This window comes from Oncorhynchus keta, chromosome 35, assembly GCF_023373465.1.
Source record: "Oncorhynchus keta strain PuntledgeMale-10-30-2019 chromosome 35, Oket_V2, whole genome shotgun sequence".
Lineage (NCBI taxonomy): Eukaryota > Metazoa > Chordata > Actinopteri > Salmoniformes > Salmonidae > Oncorhynchus > Oncorhynchus keta.
Genome location: NC_068455.1, coordinates 43,187,931 through 43,205,516, shown reverse-complemented (window position 1 = coordinate 43,205,516; position 17,586 = coordinate 43,187,931). Strand labels below are relative to the sequence as shown.

The 17,586-nt window shown below is 44.3% G+C and overlaps 1 protein-coding gene across 1 annotated transcript in view; it reads right to left on the bottom strand.

The window, feature by feature from the left end:
• The window catches only part of LOC118368527 (parkin coregulated gene protein), a 258,968-nt gene that overhangs the window by 101,059 nt on the left and 140,323 nt on the right, over positions 1-17,586 (bottom strand). Inside the window, exon 4 of the mRNA XM_035752689.2 lies at positions 9,385-9,534. Within this exon, the coding sequence (XP_035608582.1) occupies positions 9,385-9,534 (150 nt within the window). The remainder of the gene's footprint in view (positions 1-9,384; positions 9,535-17,586) is intronic.

The window sequence follows — 17,586 nt, the reverse complement described above, 5'->3', positions numbered from 1 at the left end:
GAACATGTTGTACAAACTCCCTCACGACGCCAGGACAGCGGAGTCAATCACCACCTTCCGGAGACACCTGAAACCCCACCTCTTTAAGGAATACCTAGGATAGGATAAGTAATCCTTCTCACCCCCCTTTTAAGATTTAGATGCACTATTGTAAAGTGACTGTTCCACTGGATGTCATAAGGTGAATGCACCAATTTGTAAGTCGCTCTGGATAAGAGCGTCTGCTAAATGACTTAAATGTAATGTAAATGTCATTATCACCCCATCACTGTGAGGTATTGTTAGTTTTGTGACACACTTCTATTCGGAGCTCTGTTTTTCCCGTAATTTAATACTTCCGTGTATGCTAGTTTTTGCCTGCCTCGCTAACGACGCCTTTTGCCTATTCCCTGCCTGTACTTTAGCCTATCGGATTTCCTGTTATCAACCTATTGCCTGACCTTCCGGACGACGCTACTAGCCTTTTCCCTGCCTGTACTGTTGCACTTCTGCCTGCCCCTGGACCCAGCTACCTGCCTCCTCCTGTGGTCCTTTGCAATAAACACCTGCTGCGCCCTGCGCTTGAAACCAGCACTTGTTCATTACAGAGCGAGGGAAAAATAAAATGTTTGAACATGGGGTGAGACATTGTTACTAATTTGTAAATAAAGCCACTTTCTTATTTAGAAATATTTATGTTTTTAGAGGGAGAGAAACCAAAAACCTACAATCATCTCATGGGTCTCCCAGTCGAGGTCGGCACGGGTATTGTACCAGCATCTGTAGTAACACAGCTTGCACTGCCATGCAACGTCTTAGACAGTTGCACCACTCAGGCCCTGAATAACGTGACCGGTCGGGAGTGGCCTACAGTACTACAGTAAGATCAAAATCAAATAATAAAAACCTTAGTGTAACAACAGTTTTAGTAAGTAACACTGAAGTCGTGCACAATTATCAGTTTCTACTTAGGTTTATGTCGCCCATTCACTGACAGTTAGTGACACAGTAGAACCAAAAGCGCAATCAGTGCACTAACTCTCTCTTGCGCTGGTCTGGAGCAGGGTGTGGTGACGCAGGGTACCGTACTAAACCACAAATTACCTCTAAGTCCCGCAGCATAATTGCAAAACTTTTAGTGGAGCAACCACTGAACTTTGCTGTTATTATAGCTTCACTGTTTGACCAAACTGTGTTAGTCATAGTTCACTAGCTAGAAAGCATGGGATAAGAGAAACATTTAGAACGAACGACTGGGTCGTGTCCATAGATATAGAACAAAAATACTTAATAACTGGGTCGCGTCTTTGGCAACCAAACCAGAATGAACGGCTTGCCGGCTTGGCTAGCAACCATGTGTCAGGAGTCGGGACTAGGTCTATATTTTCATTGAGCGATGAAATAGTAGCCTATGAATACATGAATCAAAATAATACATTTGATTTATTTGGTAACCCGTTGTATAAAAGCAATTGTACACTCAGGGTTGTGCAAAATAACTTTTTTAGTACGGCTGTGTGGATCTACGGTACTCGCCTCGTACCTATGACCGCAGCACAGCTGTACTACAAAAGTTGTTTAGCATACCCTCTCTTGCTTTAATTTGACGTATTCACACCCCTGAGTCAATACATGTTATATTCACCTTTGGCAGAAATAATAGTCTTTAAGGGAGCTTGGCACACCTGGATTGTGCAATATTTGTCCATTATTCTTTTAAAAATTGTTAAAGCTCTCTCACTTGGTTGTTGATCATTGCTAGACAACCATTTTCAAGTCTTGCCATAGATTTAAGTCAAAACTGTAACTCGGCCAATCAGGGACATTCGCGGTCTTCTTGGTAAGCAACTCCAGTGTAGATTTGGCCTTGTGTTTTAGGTTATTGTCCTGCTGAATGGTGAATTCATCTCACCATTGCACCAAACATAACACTTTGTATTCAGAACAAATGTAATTGCTTTGACACATTTTTTGTAGTACCACTTTAGTGCCTGGAATATTTTTTATTCTGTGCAGACTTCCTTCTTTTCACTCTGTTAATTAGGTTAGTAATTGTGGAGTAACTACGATGTTGTTGATCCATCCTCAGTGTTCTTCATACACAGCCATTAAACTCTGTAACTGTTTTAAAGTCCCCATTGACCTCATGGTTTCCTTCTTCTCCGACAACCGAGTTAGGAAGGACGCCAGTATCTTTGTGGTGACTTGGTGTATTGATACACCATCCACCAAAGTGTAAATAATAACTTCACCGTGCTCAAAGGGATATTCAATGTCTGCTTTTAGGAGGCATTGGAAAACCTCCCTGGTCTGTGTGGTTGAATCTGTGTTTGAAATTCACTGCTCGACTGCGGGACCTTACATTTATCTGTATGCGTGGGGTACAGAGATCATGTTAAACATGATTATTGCACACATAGTGAGTCCAGGCAACTTATTATGTGACTTGTTAAGCACATTTTTACGCTTGAACTTATTTAGGCTTGCCATAAAAGTGATTGAACACGTACTGACTGGCTCCAGACATTTCAGCTTTTAAACATTTGGGTTGGGGAAAAATGATTCCACATTGACATTATGGGGTATTGTGCGTGAGCCAGTGACAAAACAATCTCAATATAATCCATTTTAAATCCAGGCTGTAACACAACAAAGTGTTGAAAAAGTTAAGGGGTGTCAATACTCTCTGAAGGCACTGTAAATAACTGCTGTTCCTGAAAAGAGAGGAATTTGCTGGATGACGGACTACATTGCTCCCTCATAAGGAATGTTTGTTGCATCCCATTAGGGATGAGATTCATCACAGCAAGCAAACAAGAGAGCCGTGCAAATTGCATCTGTGATTTTCTGCACTACCCTAAACCCCGTCATCACACACGCACACACACACACACACACGCACACACACACACACACACACACACACACACACACACACACACACACACACACACACACACACACACACACACACACACACACACACACACACACACCAACAGAGCTGGTTCTGCATCAGCTGCATCAAGTATTATAATGCATCATCTCCACCATAATAACTCATCATTGTTAACTTCCCTTTGAAACATTACAGTGTCAGCTACAATGGCTGCTTGCAGCAAGTCAAACATAAGCCTAGTTATATTGCGTATCTGAGATTGGAGACATGCATAAATTCCTTCTTTATTTAGCATCCGGGCCACTCTCACAGCCACAGGTCAAGACCATGCACATTTCTAAGAGTGAGATAGGGTGACATGGTAGTCAAAGGACACCTAAAGACCCCAACGGGGCTGCCCAAGGAGATGCCAGGGCCTACCTCAACCCCAACCCAAAGCTCTGTCCTTTGAAGTGTATGGACAGGGACCGGGAGGGGGGCAGAGAGGGACATGGAAACAGAGCTCTGCTGTGTTAGATAGCTGGGGGGACCACACAAAGAGGAGACTTGTGGCCGGGGGGCTGGCAGCCCTGATAAAGGGGACAGTGTGTTGAGACACTGAGAGAGGAGCCAGAGACAGAACGCTGGCGGTGGCACTCTCTCGCCTCTCGCCCACCACCACCACAGCAGCCAACAGCTGCACATGGGGGACACAAGATGTCCTTTCATGGAGCCATTGGCGTACCCTCCCCACACCCAAACGTCCCCCCTCCCCTTCCCTTTCCCTATCCCACCCACCGTCACTCTGTCCAGACTCCAGCTGCGGACACTGAGCTCTGTTGTGGCTGGCTGGGGAGATGAGCGAGGGGGGAGGGGATGCTACTGCTGGAATGGGGGGTTAGGCCCAGTAGTAGTGAGTTATGGTGCGGGAGCGTTGTGGGAAAGAGGTTACCAGTCAACCACAGACTGAAGTCTTTTGTGCCTTGTGTTCTGTAGAATCTGTGCAATGCATTTGATTAATGTAGCTTCTATCTTGTGGATCGTTGCATTTTTGTTCAGAATGATTGAATTATGTGCGTGACAAAGCAAGCCGGAGGTGGGAAACTCATTAGATCATGGATAGGGTTTGATGAATCAAAAATAAAACTATGCCGCACAAAGGGAAGACTTCAATAGATGACAGTGAACTTGAAACGTCAAAGTACAAACTGCAAAGTAATAGGCTTAAGTAGTGCATAGAGAGTGATTCATACATTTCCAATTCAGACCTTTGAGTATTGCGATAGTGATAGGGGTTCATGAAAAGATGACTCTACCATTGCGTCGAACTTCATAGCAGTAGCCCAGCGAGCACTTTTAAAAAAGGTATTTTCAACGTCCTTTCCACCAAAAATAGCTATTTTCAACACCTTTTCAATGTCTTGTGCTCATCATGAGGCTTGTTAATGTGTACAGTGTTCAGTACATCAACAACCATATTCTAACGCAGCGGTCACCAAGACTGGTCCAGTCGGAAGCGCTTCAGGCTGTGTATACAACCCATCAAGTGCTCATCACGACCTTGATAGGTTAAAAGCCTGCACTTGTTTTTCGAATAGAGTGGAAGCAATCTTCCGTGTTGATCTAGTAAAATCCTCATACAGTAGTGTATGTGTTTGACTGTGTCCCAAATGGAACCCTATTGCCTGCTGTATATAGTGCACTACTTTTAACCAGAGCCCCAAGGTCAAAAGTAGTGCACTATAAAGGGTATAGGGTACCATTTGGGACGCTGCCCTGGATTTCCTAAGACGGAGGCCTATGACAAGCGTTAATGGGCTGCCAGCAAGCCTGGAATCTCGAGATTTTAGGGGCAAGACCATGTGGACTTCAAGAGGTGCCCAATCTGCCAGGGCACGAAGACCATCTGTAACGATTGTCGTCGGGAGAAGGAGAGGAGGACCAAAGTGCAGCGTGGTACGAATCCATAAAACTTTTAATCAACCATGAATACACAAAGAAAAACAACAAAACGATAAACAAACAGTTCTGACAGGTGCAACAAACACGAACCAGAGAATAATCACCCACAACTCAAAAATGGGAAAACAGGATACCTAAGTATGGCTCTCAATCAAAGACAACGATAGACAGCTGCCTCTGATTGAGAACCATACCAGGCCAAACACATAGAAAAAGAAAACCTAGACCAACAACATAGAATACCCACCCACATCACACCCTGACCAAACTAAAAATCGAAACATACAAAGCAATCTACGGTCAGGGCACCATCTGCTAGGGCACCAAGGCCATTAACCAAAATAACCAATTAAATTCATTTGAAAACCAAAAAACCCTAGCCATTATGTTAAGAGAAACATAAGTGTATGTACATGTAAATAACTAATTTGCCAGTCATATGTAGGTGATACAGTATCTGCGTATTGGCTAATAGCCTCACATGTCCACACCAATGCTAACGTGAGGGAGAAACCAGAAAATGTAGCCAAGCATTAAATTACATATATCTAGGCTTAACGCAAGCATTTTGTTACATTTCGCCACACCCGCAATAACATCTGCTAAACATGTGTATGTGACCAATCAAATTTGAACGCCAGCAATGTTTGACAAATATAATGTAGGGTAATTAATATTCATGTCTAAAGGCTTGATTCTGTTCACATACCTGAGGTACTGCTCGTTAGGAGAGAAAGGTCAGTGCCAGTTGTGCACCGCAACATCACACACCTTGCAATCTGAGTGGAAGTAGTCAACATTTTGAAACTGTTTAACCATAAATGTCATTGTTTAAAACCTGGATGTTTTTTTTGTCATTTCATGGGTGTAACGTGTGCGCTGAGAGTCGGAAAGCAAGTTCAGGGAGTGAGCATTTTAATAAATAAACGCAACTACATACAAAACAAGGAACACAAACAACCCACAGACATGACACTGGAACAGAAACAGTGACGCCTGGGGAAGGAACCAAAGGGAGTGGCATATTTAGGGCAGGTAATCAAGGAGGTGATGGAGTCCAGGTGAGTGTCATTATGAGCTGATGCGCGTAACGATGGTGACAGTTGTGCACCATAACGAGCAGCCTGGTGACCTAGAGGCGGAGAGGGAGCACACGTGACAATGGGGCATGACTTACCTTGTTTCGAAGTAGATTAGCCAAACTCCGAACATTGGAATGTCGAAGGAATTATTTTAAATCAAATCAAATCGTTATTTGTCACATACACATGGTTAGCAGATGTTAATGTGAGTGTAGCGAAATGCTTGTGCTTCTAGTTCCGACCATGCAGTAATATCTAACAAGTAATCTAACCTAACAATTTCACAACTACCTTATACACACAAGTGTAAAGGAATTAATAAGAATATGTACATAAAAAATATATAAATATGCGATGGCTGAACGGCATAGGCAAGATGCAGTATATGGTATAGAGTACAGTATATACAGTGGGACAAAAAAGTATTTAGTCAGCCACCAATTTGTGCAAGTTCTCCCACTTAAAAAGATGAGAGAGGCCTGTAATTTTCATCATAGGTACACTTCAACTATGACAGACAAAATGAGGGGAAAAAATCCAGAAAATCACATTGTAGGATTTTTTATGAATTTATTTGCAAATTATGGTGGACAATAAGTATTGACCAATGTCTCACAATGGTCCCAGAGTCTGTTTCGAATATTTCTTTCTGGCACAGAACGACAAGCTGACCAATAGAATATAGGTGCCTCAGAATTTGCTAAGAATCCTGATGTGTCTGTCTTCACTTGTACTTCGTAGCTGTGATGCCTGAGAAGGACCCGATCACATGACGGGCATTGGCAAATAAGAACTGAGATATCTGAGAGAGCCATGTGAATGAGAGGTGTCTTCAGGAACATGGCGAGTGGCAGCCGGGAGAAGGGAATTATAATTATTATATTCAGCCTAAGGGCATAATGGCCACCATGGCCGCAAGGCATTTTTTGGGGGGCATTACGGCCACACAAGGGGGCATCCACGACCATGGTCGTCGATTCCGCCGGGAAATTCGAGGCCTGGATTCCAGTGTGTGTACTCTGTCTCAGCACTGGCCCCCTGTTAGAGGGGAGCTGGAGGAGCAGGGACCAGCCGAGCTAGGTGATAGGGGGCTGGGGATGGAATAATGAATGCCAGACCAGACCAGACCAGATGGAGGCAGCAGCCAACCCAGGCAGCAGGGCAGTTATCAGGCAGAGATAAACTATTCCTAGTGGGGCTCGCCAGCCCAACCGCTGCGCCCAAAATACACCCGCTCCAAAACGGTTTAGGGATTGATTTGACAGCTAATTTACAGAGGAGATTTGCATAAGGCCCCAGTGCTAATAAGACACCATTTTCTATCCTCCCTTTTGTCTTTCTTTCTATCTTTTTTCTCCCCGTCTCTCTTCTCCCCCGATGCTAAAATGGCAATGAGATAATGTAACCAAATTAAAGAGACAAGAGATTCAAATTGGATATTGATTAATAGACTAAAGCCCTGTGTTCAGGCCCTGTTTAAGCCCTGTGTTTAAGTGATTGATTCACAATGCCACTCTTCTTTCACATTCCACTGACGCCGGCGAATGACTGGCGTTTTGGGGATTGTCTGAGTCGAGCTGTCTGTCTGTCTCTCACCGTCCGGCTGTGAATGGGGCCGTGTCGACGCTTTGAGGCTTGACAGCGCCACACAAAGAGCCCTGCCTATCGAATGCCAATCTGGAGATGCCGTGTGTCACGTAGGATAGGGGTGGAGGCTTGGGGATCAGAAGGGCGTTGGTTGTCCTCTAGTCTAAAGCCAATACATTGATGGGAAAAGGAAAAATGATGCATCTAGTTAGATGAAAGGGGATGAGCACGACTCAAGGTCAACCTTGATGGGATATGGGACATTCAGGGGATGTATGGACAAAAATAAGCCTTTATAGCAAGTAATAGTGAGCACACAGACATGCATGCACACACAAAAAAAACAACTCTCCATTAACATGTTAATAGCGGCAGCTCTCTAACATCAAGCCTTTGATTCCTGGAAATGGATGGGAGCGGGAACTCGCCCATAAACAAATCAATATACTTTGAAGAGATTCTTCAAAGTAGCCACCCTTTGTCTTTGTTTAACACTTTTTTTGGTTACTACATGATTCCATACCTGTTATTTCATAGTTTTGATGTCTTCACTATTATTCTACCATGTAGAAAAAGAGTAAAAAAGACAGAAAGAAAAACCCTCGAATGAGTGGGCGTGTCCAAACTTTTGAACGGTGCTCTTTCATGCCGTCCCTAGGAGGGGTCCGTCACGTGAGTGGGTTGAGTCACTGATGTGATCTTCCTGTCTGGGTTGGCGCCCCCCTTGGGTTGTGCCGTGGCGGAGATCTTCGTGGGCTATACTCGGCCTTGTCTCAGGATGGTAAGTTGGTGGTTGAAGATATCCCTCTAGTGGTGTGGGGGCTTTGCTTTGGCAAAGTGGGTGGGGTTATATCCTTCCTGTTTGGCCCTGTCCAGGGGTATCATCGGATGGGGCCACAGTGTCTCCTGACCCCTCCTGTCTCAGCCTCCAGTATTTATGCTGCAGTAGTTTATGTGTCGGGGGGCTAGGGTCAGTTTGTTATATCTGGAGTACCTCTCCTGTCCTATCCGGTGTCCTGTGTGAATTTAAGTATGCTCTCTCTAATTCTCTCTTTCTCTCTTGCCAGGACCACCTGGCATGATGACTGTCCCCAGTCCACCTGGCCGTGCTGCTGATCCAGTTTCAACTGTTCTGCCTGTGATTATTATTATTTGACCATGCTGGTCATTTATGAACATTTGAACATCTTGGCCATGTTCTGTTATAATCTCCACCCGGTACAGCCAGAAGAGGACTGGCCACCCCACATAGCCTGGTTCCTCTCTAGGTTTCTTCCTAGGTTTTGGCCTTTCTAGTGAGTTTTTCCTAGCCACCGTGCTTCTACACCTGCATTGCTTGCTGTTTGGGGTTTTAGGCCGGGTTTCTGTACAGCACTTTGAGATATCAGTTGATGTACGAAGGGCTTTATAAATACATTTGATTTGATTTGACTGGCACTGTATATATTTAAATATATGGGGGATTGGAAACGATACAGACAATCACATTGATGGAACCTACAATCTATCTGCAATAGTAAAGCTGATCTACCCCCTAAAAAAAATATATATATATAAATTAAAGATACCACATCTGCCATTCAAACTGTCCTTTCACCAATTAGCCTAGTGAACATGAACAGTATCGCTGTTGTCATCAGTCAAAGACATAGGCTACATACTGTACTGTACATACTGTACTGTACATACTCGCAAACATACCGTAGCATCCGTAGCACAACACCAGCAACCTCACCAAGTGGTTCAGCATTTTTGGGGATGGCGTAATGGCTTAGGTAGCATAGCTGTTGCAGGGTTGCGCGTTTAAATCCCTCTTGGACTACCCGTCAAATTCACCAACATACACATACTGCCAGACACACAGTATAGGCTAGATCTATAATGTAAGTGACTCACTGTTCATGTTCTTGAAGATGTTGAGGATGGGCAGGATCTGTCTGTAGTAGGGTACCAGGGCCTCTCCCACCATTTCTCCAGACACCACCAGGTGCTGCAGCACCTTCAGCGTGGTGCAGATCACTTGCCTGTTCCGCGTGTTCAAGGCATCTGTGAGACAGAGAGGAAGGGCACCAAAGAAATAGAATGTTATTATTGTTATGGGTACACTCATAACCATACATTGATTTACATGGTTATGGGCAACATAGAAATAGAATGAATTCATTATCATAGTTATTGGTACATTCAATATGGCCGCCGTCCACCCGGACCTATACAATTGATTTGAATGGCGACGGCTCATCTAGTGATTCTATTTCTATGGAGTGCACACAGGATAGAGGTCAGGGGTTACAGGTCTGTGAGAGGGGGTTGTGTGTGTGTGTGCTTGTTTTCATAGAGGCTTTCCCTAGGGTGGTGTGTGATTGAGAATTAACGATTCAGCCCCCCTATTGTTAACATTTAGCACATTTAGCAGAAAAGACAGAATGAGGTCACGCGGCATTCACACTACCTCCACTGAAATCAATGGTTTTTGGTGCCAGCCTTTGACTTGAAATGACTGGCTGCAATCAGAGATTTCAAAAGGCACCACAGAGACAGGAAGGAATAAGTGAGAGACAATCACGGGCAATTTGGCCGACAGCTGCACTTAACTCCATCTCCCGCTGATAGGGAGAACAAAAGAGGGAGAGAAAAAAGGGACGGAAGAGAGGAAAACATCTGTGATTTGTAACTAAGGATTACTAGCTTGTGTGTGTGGGTGACATTTAGTGTGTGAGTGTGTGTGTACATACATGCATGTACAGCATGTCGCTGCGTGTGCGTGCGTGTCTCTGTGTGGGTGTTAGTGGGCAGATGGGTGTGGAGAGGTGTGTGTGTGGCACTTCTCAGGTGACTCCTTCCATATGTTTTCCTCCTTTTGAACCATCCCTTAATCTTGGACTCTAACAAACCAATAGACTTCCACAGACCCCTGCTGTTGTGTACCTGTTGTTTATCTGGCTCATTACAATAAGAAAGTGTTGCTTTAAAAGGTCCAATGCAGCCATTTCTATCCATATTAAATCATTTCTGGGTAACAATTAAGTACCTTGCTGTGATTGTTCTTAATACAAATGGTCAACAAGTAAGAAAATGCTTCTTAGCAAAGAGCAATTTCTCAGGCAAGAATCTAGGGATGTGCATCTTTCCCTTTCAAGAGGATTTGATATGCATCTTGAGACATGGGTTATGATATGATGTGTGAACGATACATTTTAGTTTGAAACGATTTGATGCGATTTGTTTCGATGCGATACGATTCGATGCACTAACATTAGTTGCATAAACAAATTTATTTTCCATTCTTAAAATCGCTTGCTGATGGAGCTCAAAAGCTGGGCCTCTATGAGTTGGATCTGTCTGAGGCAACTTCTGTGTGTCTGTGTCTGTGTGTGTCTGTGTGTGTCTGTGTGTGTGTGTGTGTGCCACTATGTAGGCACCTGATCTGAGCAATAAGGGAGACTAGGAGTCTACCACCCCACTAACACTATCAGATTAAGGGGGTTTGGTTCTGAAATATACATCACCCACTAATTAACTTGTCATTGTTGCAGATTCAGTTTTTTGAGCGACAATCACGGGCAATTTGGCCGACAGCAGGAATGTATCAAAATGTATTGTTTTCAAATGAGCTAGGACGAGTCAAGTGTACACTGAATGTACAAACCTTTCCACGACATAGACTGGCCAGGTGAATCCAGGTGAAAGCTATGATCCCTTATTGATGTCACCTGTTAAATCCACTTCAAGCAGCGTAGATGAAGGGGAGGAGACAGGTTAAAGAAGGATTTGTAAGTCTTGAGACAATTGAGACATGGATTGTATATGTGTGCCATTCAGAGGGTGAACGGGTAAGACAAAATATTTAAGTGCCCTTGAACGGGGTATGGTAGTAGGTACCAGGTGCTCCAGTTTGAGTGTGTCAAGAACTGCATTGCTGCTGTTTAATTGCCAATTAATTACTTAAAAATCATACAATGTGATTTTCTGGATTTTTGTTTTAGATTCCGTCTCTCACAGTTGAAGTGTACCTATGATAAAAATGACAGACCTCTACATGCTTTGTAAGTAGGAAAACCTGCAAAATCGTCAGTGTATCAAATACTTGTTCTCCCCACTCCCCATAAGCCATGAGATCGAAGGAATTGTCCGTAAAGCTCCGAGAACGGATTGTGTTGAGGCACAGATCTGGGGAAGGGTACTAAAATGTCTGCAGCATTGAAGGTTCCCAAGAACACAGTGGCCATTATTCTTGGTCAGGGAGGTGACCAAGAACCCGATGGTCACTCTGACAGAGCTCCAGAGTCCCTCTGTGGAAATGGGAGAACCTTCCAGAAGGACAACCATCTCTGCAGCACCCCACCAATCAGACTATTATGGTAGAGTGACCAGACGGAAGCAATTCCTCAGTAAAAGGCACATGACAACCTTGGAGTTTGCCAAAAGGCACCTAAAGACTCTCAGACAATGAGAGACAAGATTCTCTGGCCTGATGAAACCAAGAATGAACTCTTTGTCCTGAATGCCAAGCGTCACGTCCGGAGGAAACCTGGCATCATCCCTACGATGAAGTATGGTGGTGGCAGCATCATGCTGTGGGGACGTTTTTCAGTGGCAGGGACTGGGAGACTAGTCAGGATCAAGGGAAAGGCGAACAGAGCAAAGTACAGAGAGATCCTTCATGAAAACCTGTGTAGATTGATGAGGGGGAAAAACAATTGAATCCATTTTAGATTAAGGCTGTAACGTAACAAAATGTTGTAAAATTCATGGGGTCTGAATACTTTCCGAATGCACTGTATATCATTAATTTCTAAGTCCTAAAATGGATGTAGCAGATTTCCCATTTAAAGCCAAGATAAACACAATCTAACCGTTAAAATATTTATCTTCAAAGCCGCTGAAGCAGCTAGAGGACAGTCCCAATAGCTCTTAGTCCCCTTAAGTGGATATTGTCATAAACAGAACTAAAAGGAGTTATAACTATTCATGCAAAAACAAATCTTGAATAATAAAAGGGAGAAGCTAAGCTATCTGGGGGGAAACACATGTCTGACATAGAGGGCGAGAATGAATTATGTTAGCAGGCGAAGGAGGGGAGCGAGGGAGGGAGGGGGAGGGGGGGTCAGGAACCATAAAATGGGTAGTATGACAGTTAGTACACTTAGGGAGCGGCATGCGGCGTCACCTGTGGCCTGAGTGTTAAAACAGCTCATATTCAAATGCATGGCTGTCACACACGCAGACACAGCCACCCTTCTAGCCATACTGCACTGCACCAAGACAGGCCTGACAGGTTGACATGAGAGGGGGAAAACGGCTCGGGAGAGGTGATGCACACACACACACACACACACACATTCGCATGCACGCAAAAAACACACACTTGCACGCCCGCACGCACACACACAGGCATGCACACAATCACAAACAAGTGATATTAATGTCAAACCCACTCTCAGTCAGAGACAGAGAATGTGTAATCCACACACACCGATGACACACTCATACACACACCGCTAACATTCCATTACAAGGACATTGTGTCGTCAAACCCAGGGGTGTCACTTATACACATGCTCTGTGTGACAGGATGTGAACATGAAGAATGGATGGTCCTATCATCTTTCATTCCAAGCCTTCATATTTTATACATTCCATTCAATGTGTGTGTGTGTGTGGGTGTGCATGTGCTTTTTTGTTTACGCGCATGTGTGTGGGCATGCACGTGTGACTGTGCGTGTATTAGTGTTACAGACAAGCCAGTATGAGCGTATCCATTATAGGATCTTTCTCCTGTTCCTTCACACACGGGGAGAGCTATCTGCCATCACGGTAATAAGGTTGAATCTGGACTGACAGGGATTTCAAACGCACATAACAAATAATGAAATTCTAATTACCACAAGTGCAAACAATTTTCCCTAGCTGTGACATTTGGACCGTGGGACTGTTCAATTATTCATCCAGGCTCTCGCCTCTCACAAAAGGGGAAGAATCTGAGTCGGATGTATTAACGTTTGGTACAATCCGCATCACATCGGATATGAATAAAGTAATCATCTATTCAAGCCGCGTCTATTAGATATTCTGTTCCCCCCAAAAAATAAGCGCAGCGTTGTATTCTCATCTCCCCCAAATGTCACAGGTGAGTGGCATTTTGAAGATTTTAGTCAATCGAGTTTGTTGTAATATAAATATACTTTTCAGATCACTGCGAAATGTTCTCTTTCCTAAGCCGGGGATCTCCTTGTAATGAAAATTTAATTTTGGTCTCGTAGAGTGAACAAATGTTACGCCAATCTGTGGAGGCTCAATGGAGACGTGGCTGAGAATTTTGTTCCTTATTTAAAGAGGGTAGGAAATGCTTATGACAGCATATCAGTATAATTTTCTCATAATTTATTTCCACCGATTGAAAAAGGTAGTGTTGGAATGACAATGTTCAGGGTTATTTTACATGACAATCTGGGCTCAAAGTGCTAAAAATAAACCCCCCTGTGCCATGATTGAGGCCTTTCAAGGTTTCAAAAGCAACACATCATAATACTCAACCTTTTCTCAATCATTCTAGCCCAGGGATTATCAACTAGATTCAGCCGTGGGCTGATTTTATTTCTTGAGCGGATGGTCAGGGGGTTAAAAATACAATTACTAATCATTTGTAGAAGGGAAATTGTCTGCAAGAAGCCCAAACAAATATAATATATTAACTAAAACATAATAATTTCAAACCTTGCTTACATTTGTTTACAATCACATATATAGTGCCTTCATAAAGTATTCACACCCCTAGACTTTTTTCACATTTTGTTGTGTTACAAAGTGGAATTAAAATGAATTTAATTGTCATTTTTGGCGACAATCTACACAAAATTCTCATGTCAAAGTGGAGGAAAATTAGTAGCCCCATGAGTCAATACATGTTAGAATCACCTTTGACAGCAATTACAGATGTATGTATTTCTGAGTTTCTAAGAGCTTTCTACACCTGAATTGTGCAACATTTGCCCATTATTCTTTTCAAAAATCGTCAAGCTCTGTAAAATTGGTTGTTGATCATTGGTAGACCACTTTTTTCAGGTCGTGCCATAGATTTACAAGCATATTTAAGTCAAAACTGTAACTCGGCCACTCAGGAACATTCACTGTCTTCTTGGTAAGCAACTCCAGTGTAGATTTGGCCTTGTGTTTTAGGTTATTGTCCTGCTGAAAGGGGAACTCATCTCACAGGGGTGGTGGAAAGCTGACTGAACCAGTTTCTCCTCTAGGAGTTGGCCCGTGCTTAGCTCCACTCAATTGATTTTTTATCCTGAAAAACTCCTCAGTCCTTAACAATTACAAGCAAACCCATAACATGATGCAGCCACCACAATGCTTGACAGTATGGAGTCTTACTCAGTAAATTGCTTTGCCAATTTCTTTGTAGTGTTACTTTAGTGCCTTGTTGCAAACCAGATGCATGTTTTGGAATATGTTTTATTCTGTACAGTACTTCTTTTAACTCTGTCAATTAGGTTAGTATTGTGGAGTAACTACAATGTTGTTGATCCATCCTCAGTCTTCTCCTATCACAGCCATTAAACTCTATAACTGTTTTAAAGTCACCATTGGCCTCATTGTGAAATTTCTGAGTGGTTTCCTTCCTCTCCGGCAACTCATTTAGAAAGGATGCCTGTATCTTTGTAGTGACTGGGTGTATTGATACACCATCCAAAGGGATATTCAGTGTCTCTTTTTATATGTATATATTGTGGAAAAGAAGGGGGTAGAGTGATAAATGGCAGATATGTGAGAGCAGAACTAATAAATGGGCTCTGCCCGATCACTAAAATGGCCACCCCTGTCAGAACTACAGATCACAAAATGGCCGACCGCCAAATCTACAAGTCCCAGAAGCAAGGGGAACACTCAGAAGGTGGAGCCGACCCAGAGATAAAGGGTCAAGGAAAACCAGGAAGAGGGAGAGAGAGGGCTGGAAGGATCTATGAACAATAGAGAAAGAGACAATAGAGATTGGCTGGATTTACCTTCCGAAAGTCGTTACAGAACCGCAAAGACCCATCGGGCTTGGAGACCATCACAATTGGGCTAGACCACTCACTATGTGACTCTTCGACCACTCCAGCTGTCAACATTTTCTCCGTCTCTGCTCTAATCGCGGCCTGTCGAGTCTCAGGTACCCGATATGGCCTCATGCTCACTTTTCTCCCTGGTAGGGAAACGATATCATGAGCCGTAACCTCAGTTCGGCCAGGTACCTCTGAAAACACATCTCTGTTTTTCTGGATCAGGGTCTTTACTTCTTGTACTTGTGCTGGGGACAGAGTGGGTGAAATATTTACTTCGGCTGTCTCCCGAGTGTGTGTGGGGTATGTGACCATTAGTGTTTCTCTCTCTCTCCATGCTTTTAACAGGTTTATGTGATAAATCTGTTCCTGGGGCCGTCGACCTGGCTGTCGGATCCGATAATTGACTTCTCCTATTCTCTCCAGTACTTCATATGGTCCTTTCCATGTGGCTAGTAGTTTACACTCTACCGTGGGGATCAGCACTAACACCTTATCTCCCGGTTGAAATTCCCTCAGGGTAGCCTGCCGGTTATAAGTGTGCCACTGGTGCTCCTGTGCTCCTGTGCTTGTCTCATGTGCTCTCTGACAATGGGCATGACTGTGCTCTATGACACTAGTATACGGGGTGGATTGGTGCTCCCAGGTTTCCCGGGCGATGTCTAAGTTTCCCCGGGGATGCCTCCCATATACCAGCTCAAAGGGAGAAAACCCCAGCGAGGCTTGAGGAACCTCTCTAATGGCAAACATCAGATACGGCAACATTGCAATCGCAGTTTTTCCCATCCTTATCGATTACCTTCCTGAGCATTGACTTCAGGGTCCGGTTGAACCTCTCAACTAGCCCGTCCGTCTGAGGATGGTAAACCGATGTCCTCAACTGTTTCACCTGCCACAGTTTACAAAGGTCCGCCATAAGGCGGGACATAAAGGGGCTAGTGGACCAAATTGGGGCTCAATTACCAGCTGCAAATACCCAGAGGCGGGCCAATCATTTTCTTCAAAAAATGACAGTACAGGATGATGTGGAAGCATATCTTACCACCTTCGAAAGGACGGCAGAGAGGGAGAAGTGGTCAAAAGAAGAATGGGCAGGGCTTCTGGCACCATACCTGGCAGGGGATGCTCAAAAAGCGTATTTCGACCTGGAGTTGAAAGATGCACAGGATTACGATAAACTAAAGGGAGAGATCCTGACTAGACTGGGAGTGACCGATACCGTGAGGGCACACCGCTTCCACCAGTGGTCCTACCGACCGGGACAACCCCCACAAACACAGATGTTCGACTTGATTCACCTGGCACGGAAATGGTTGCGACCAGAGACCCGGTCATCCGCCGAGATCGCCGAGACCATCGTACTCAACCCGTTTCAGCGAGGTCTACCCCAAGAAGTGAAACGATGGGTTGGCCAGAACAAGGTACTTTCCGCCGATCATCTTGTGGGCCTGGTTGAACGGTATTGTACGGCAGGAAAAGCTGAGCAGGCACAGGAGGAAAGATTCCCGTTCCCCAGGCCTGGGCGAACCAGCGGACAGGGTAAGGCTGTCCCAACATATGAAGGGGGAAGAGAGCAGCGTGGGGCCATGAGGAAAGAATCAGAATCAGGCCGAGACACTAAAGGAAAAAACGGAAACCGGGACTGGGTGTCGAGGGGGTATCCCCCCCGAACCCCTATTATCTGTTACAATTGTAATCAACCGGGACATATTGCAGCCTACTTCCCTATTAAAGAAGAGCCAATGCAATGTAACCTTGGTGAAAATGAAGATGATATACGGTATGCATGTCCTGTTGTAACCACTGTACTTGAAAGATCAAGAAACAAACATATGTGCAGGGTGAAGGTTGAAGGGAAAGAGGTTGAATCACTGCTGGATTCCGGCAGTATGCTAACCCTGGTCATTGCAAGCCTAGTGCCGAATCATAAACTGGATACAAGACAGGATATCAGTGTTACATGCATTCATGGGGATACCCGTCTGTACCCCACGGCCTTAGTGAGCATACAAACAGAGGACGGTCTGCTGGATTATGAGGTCGGCGT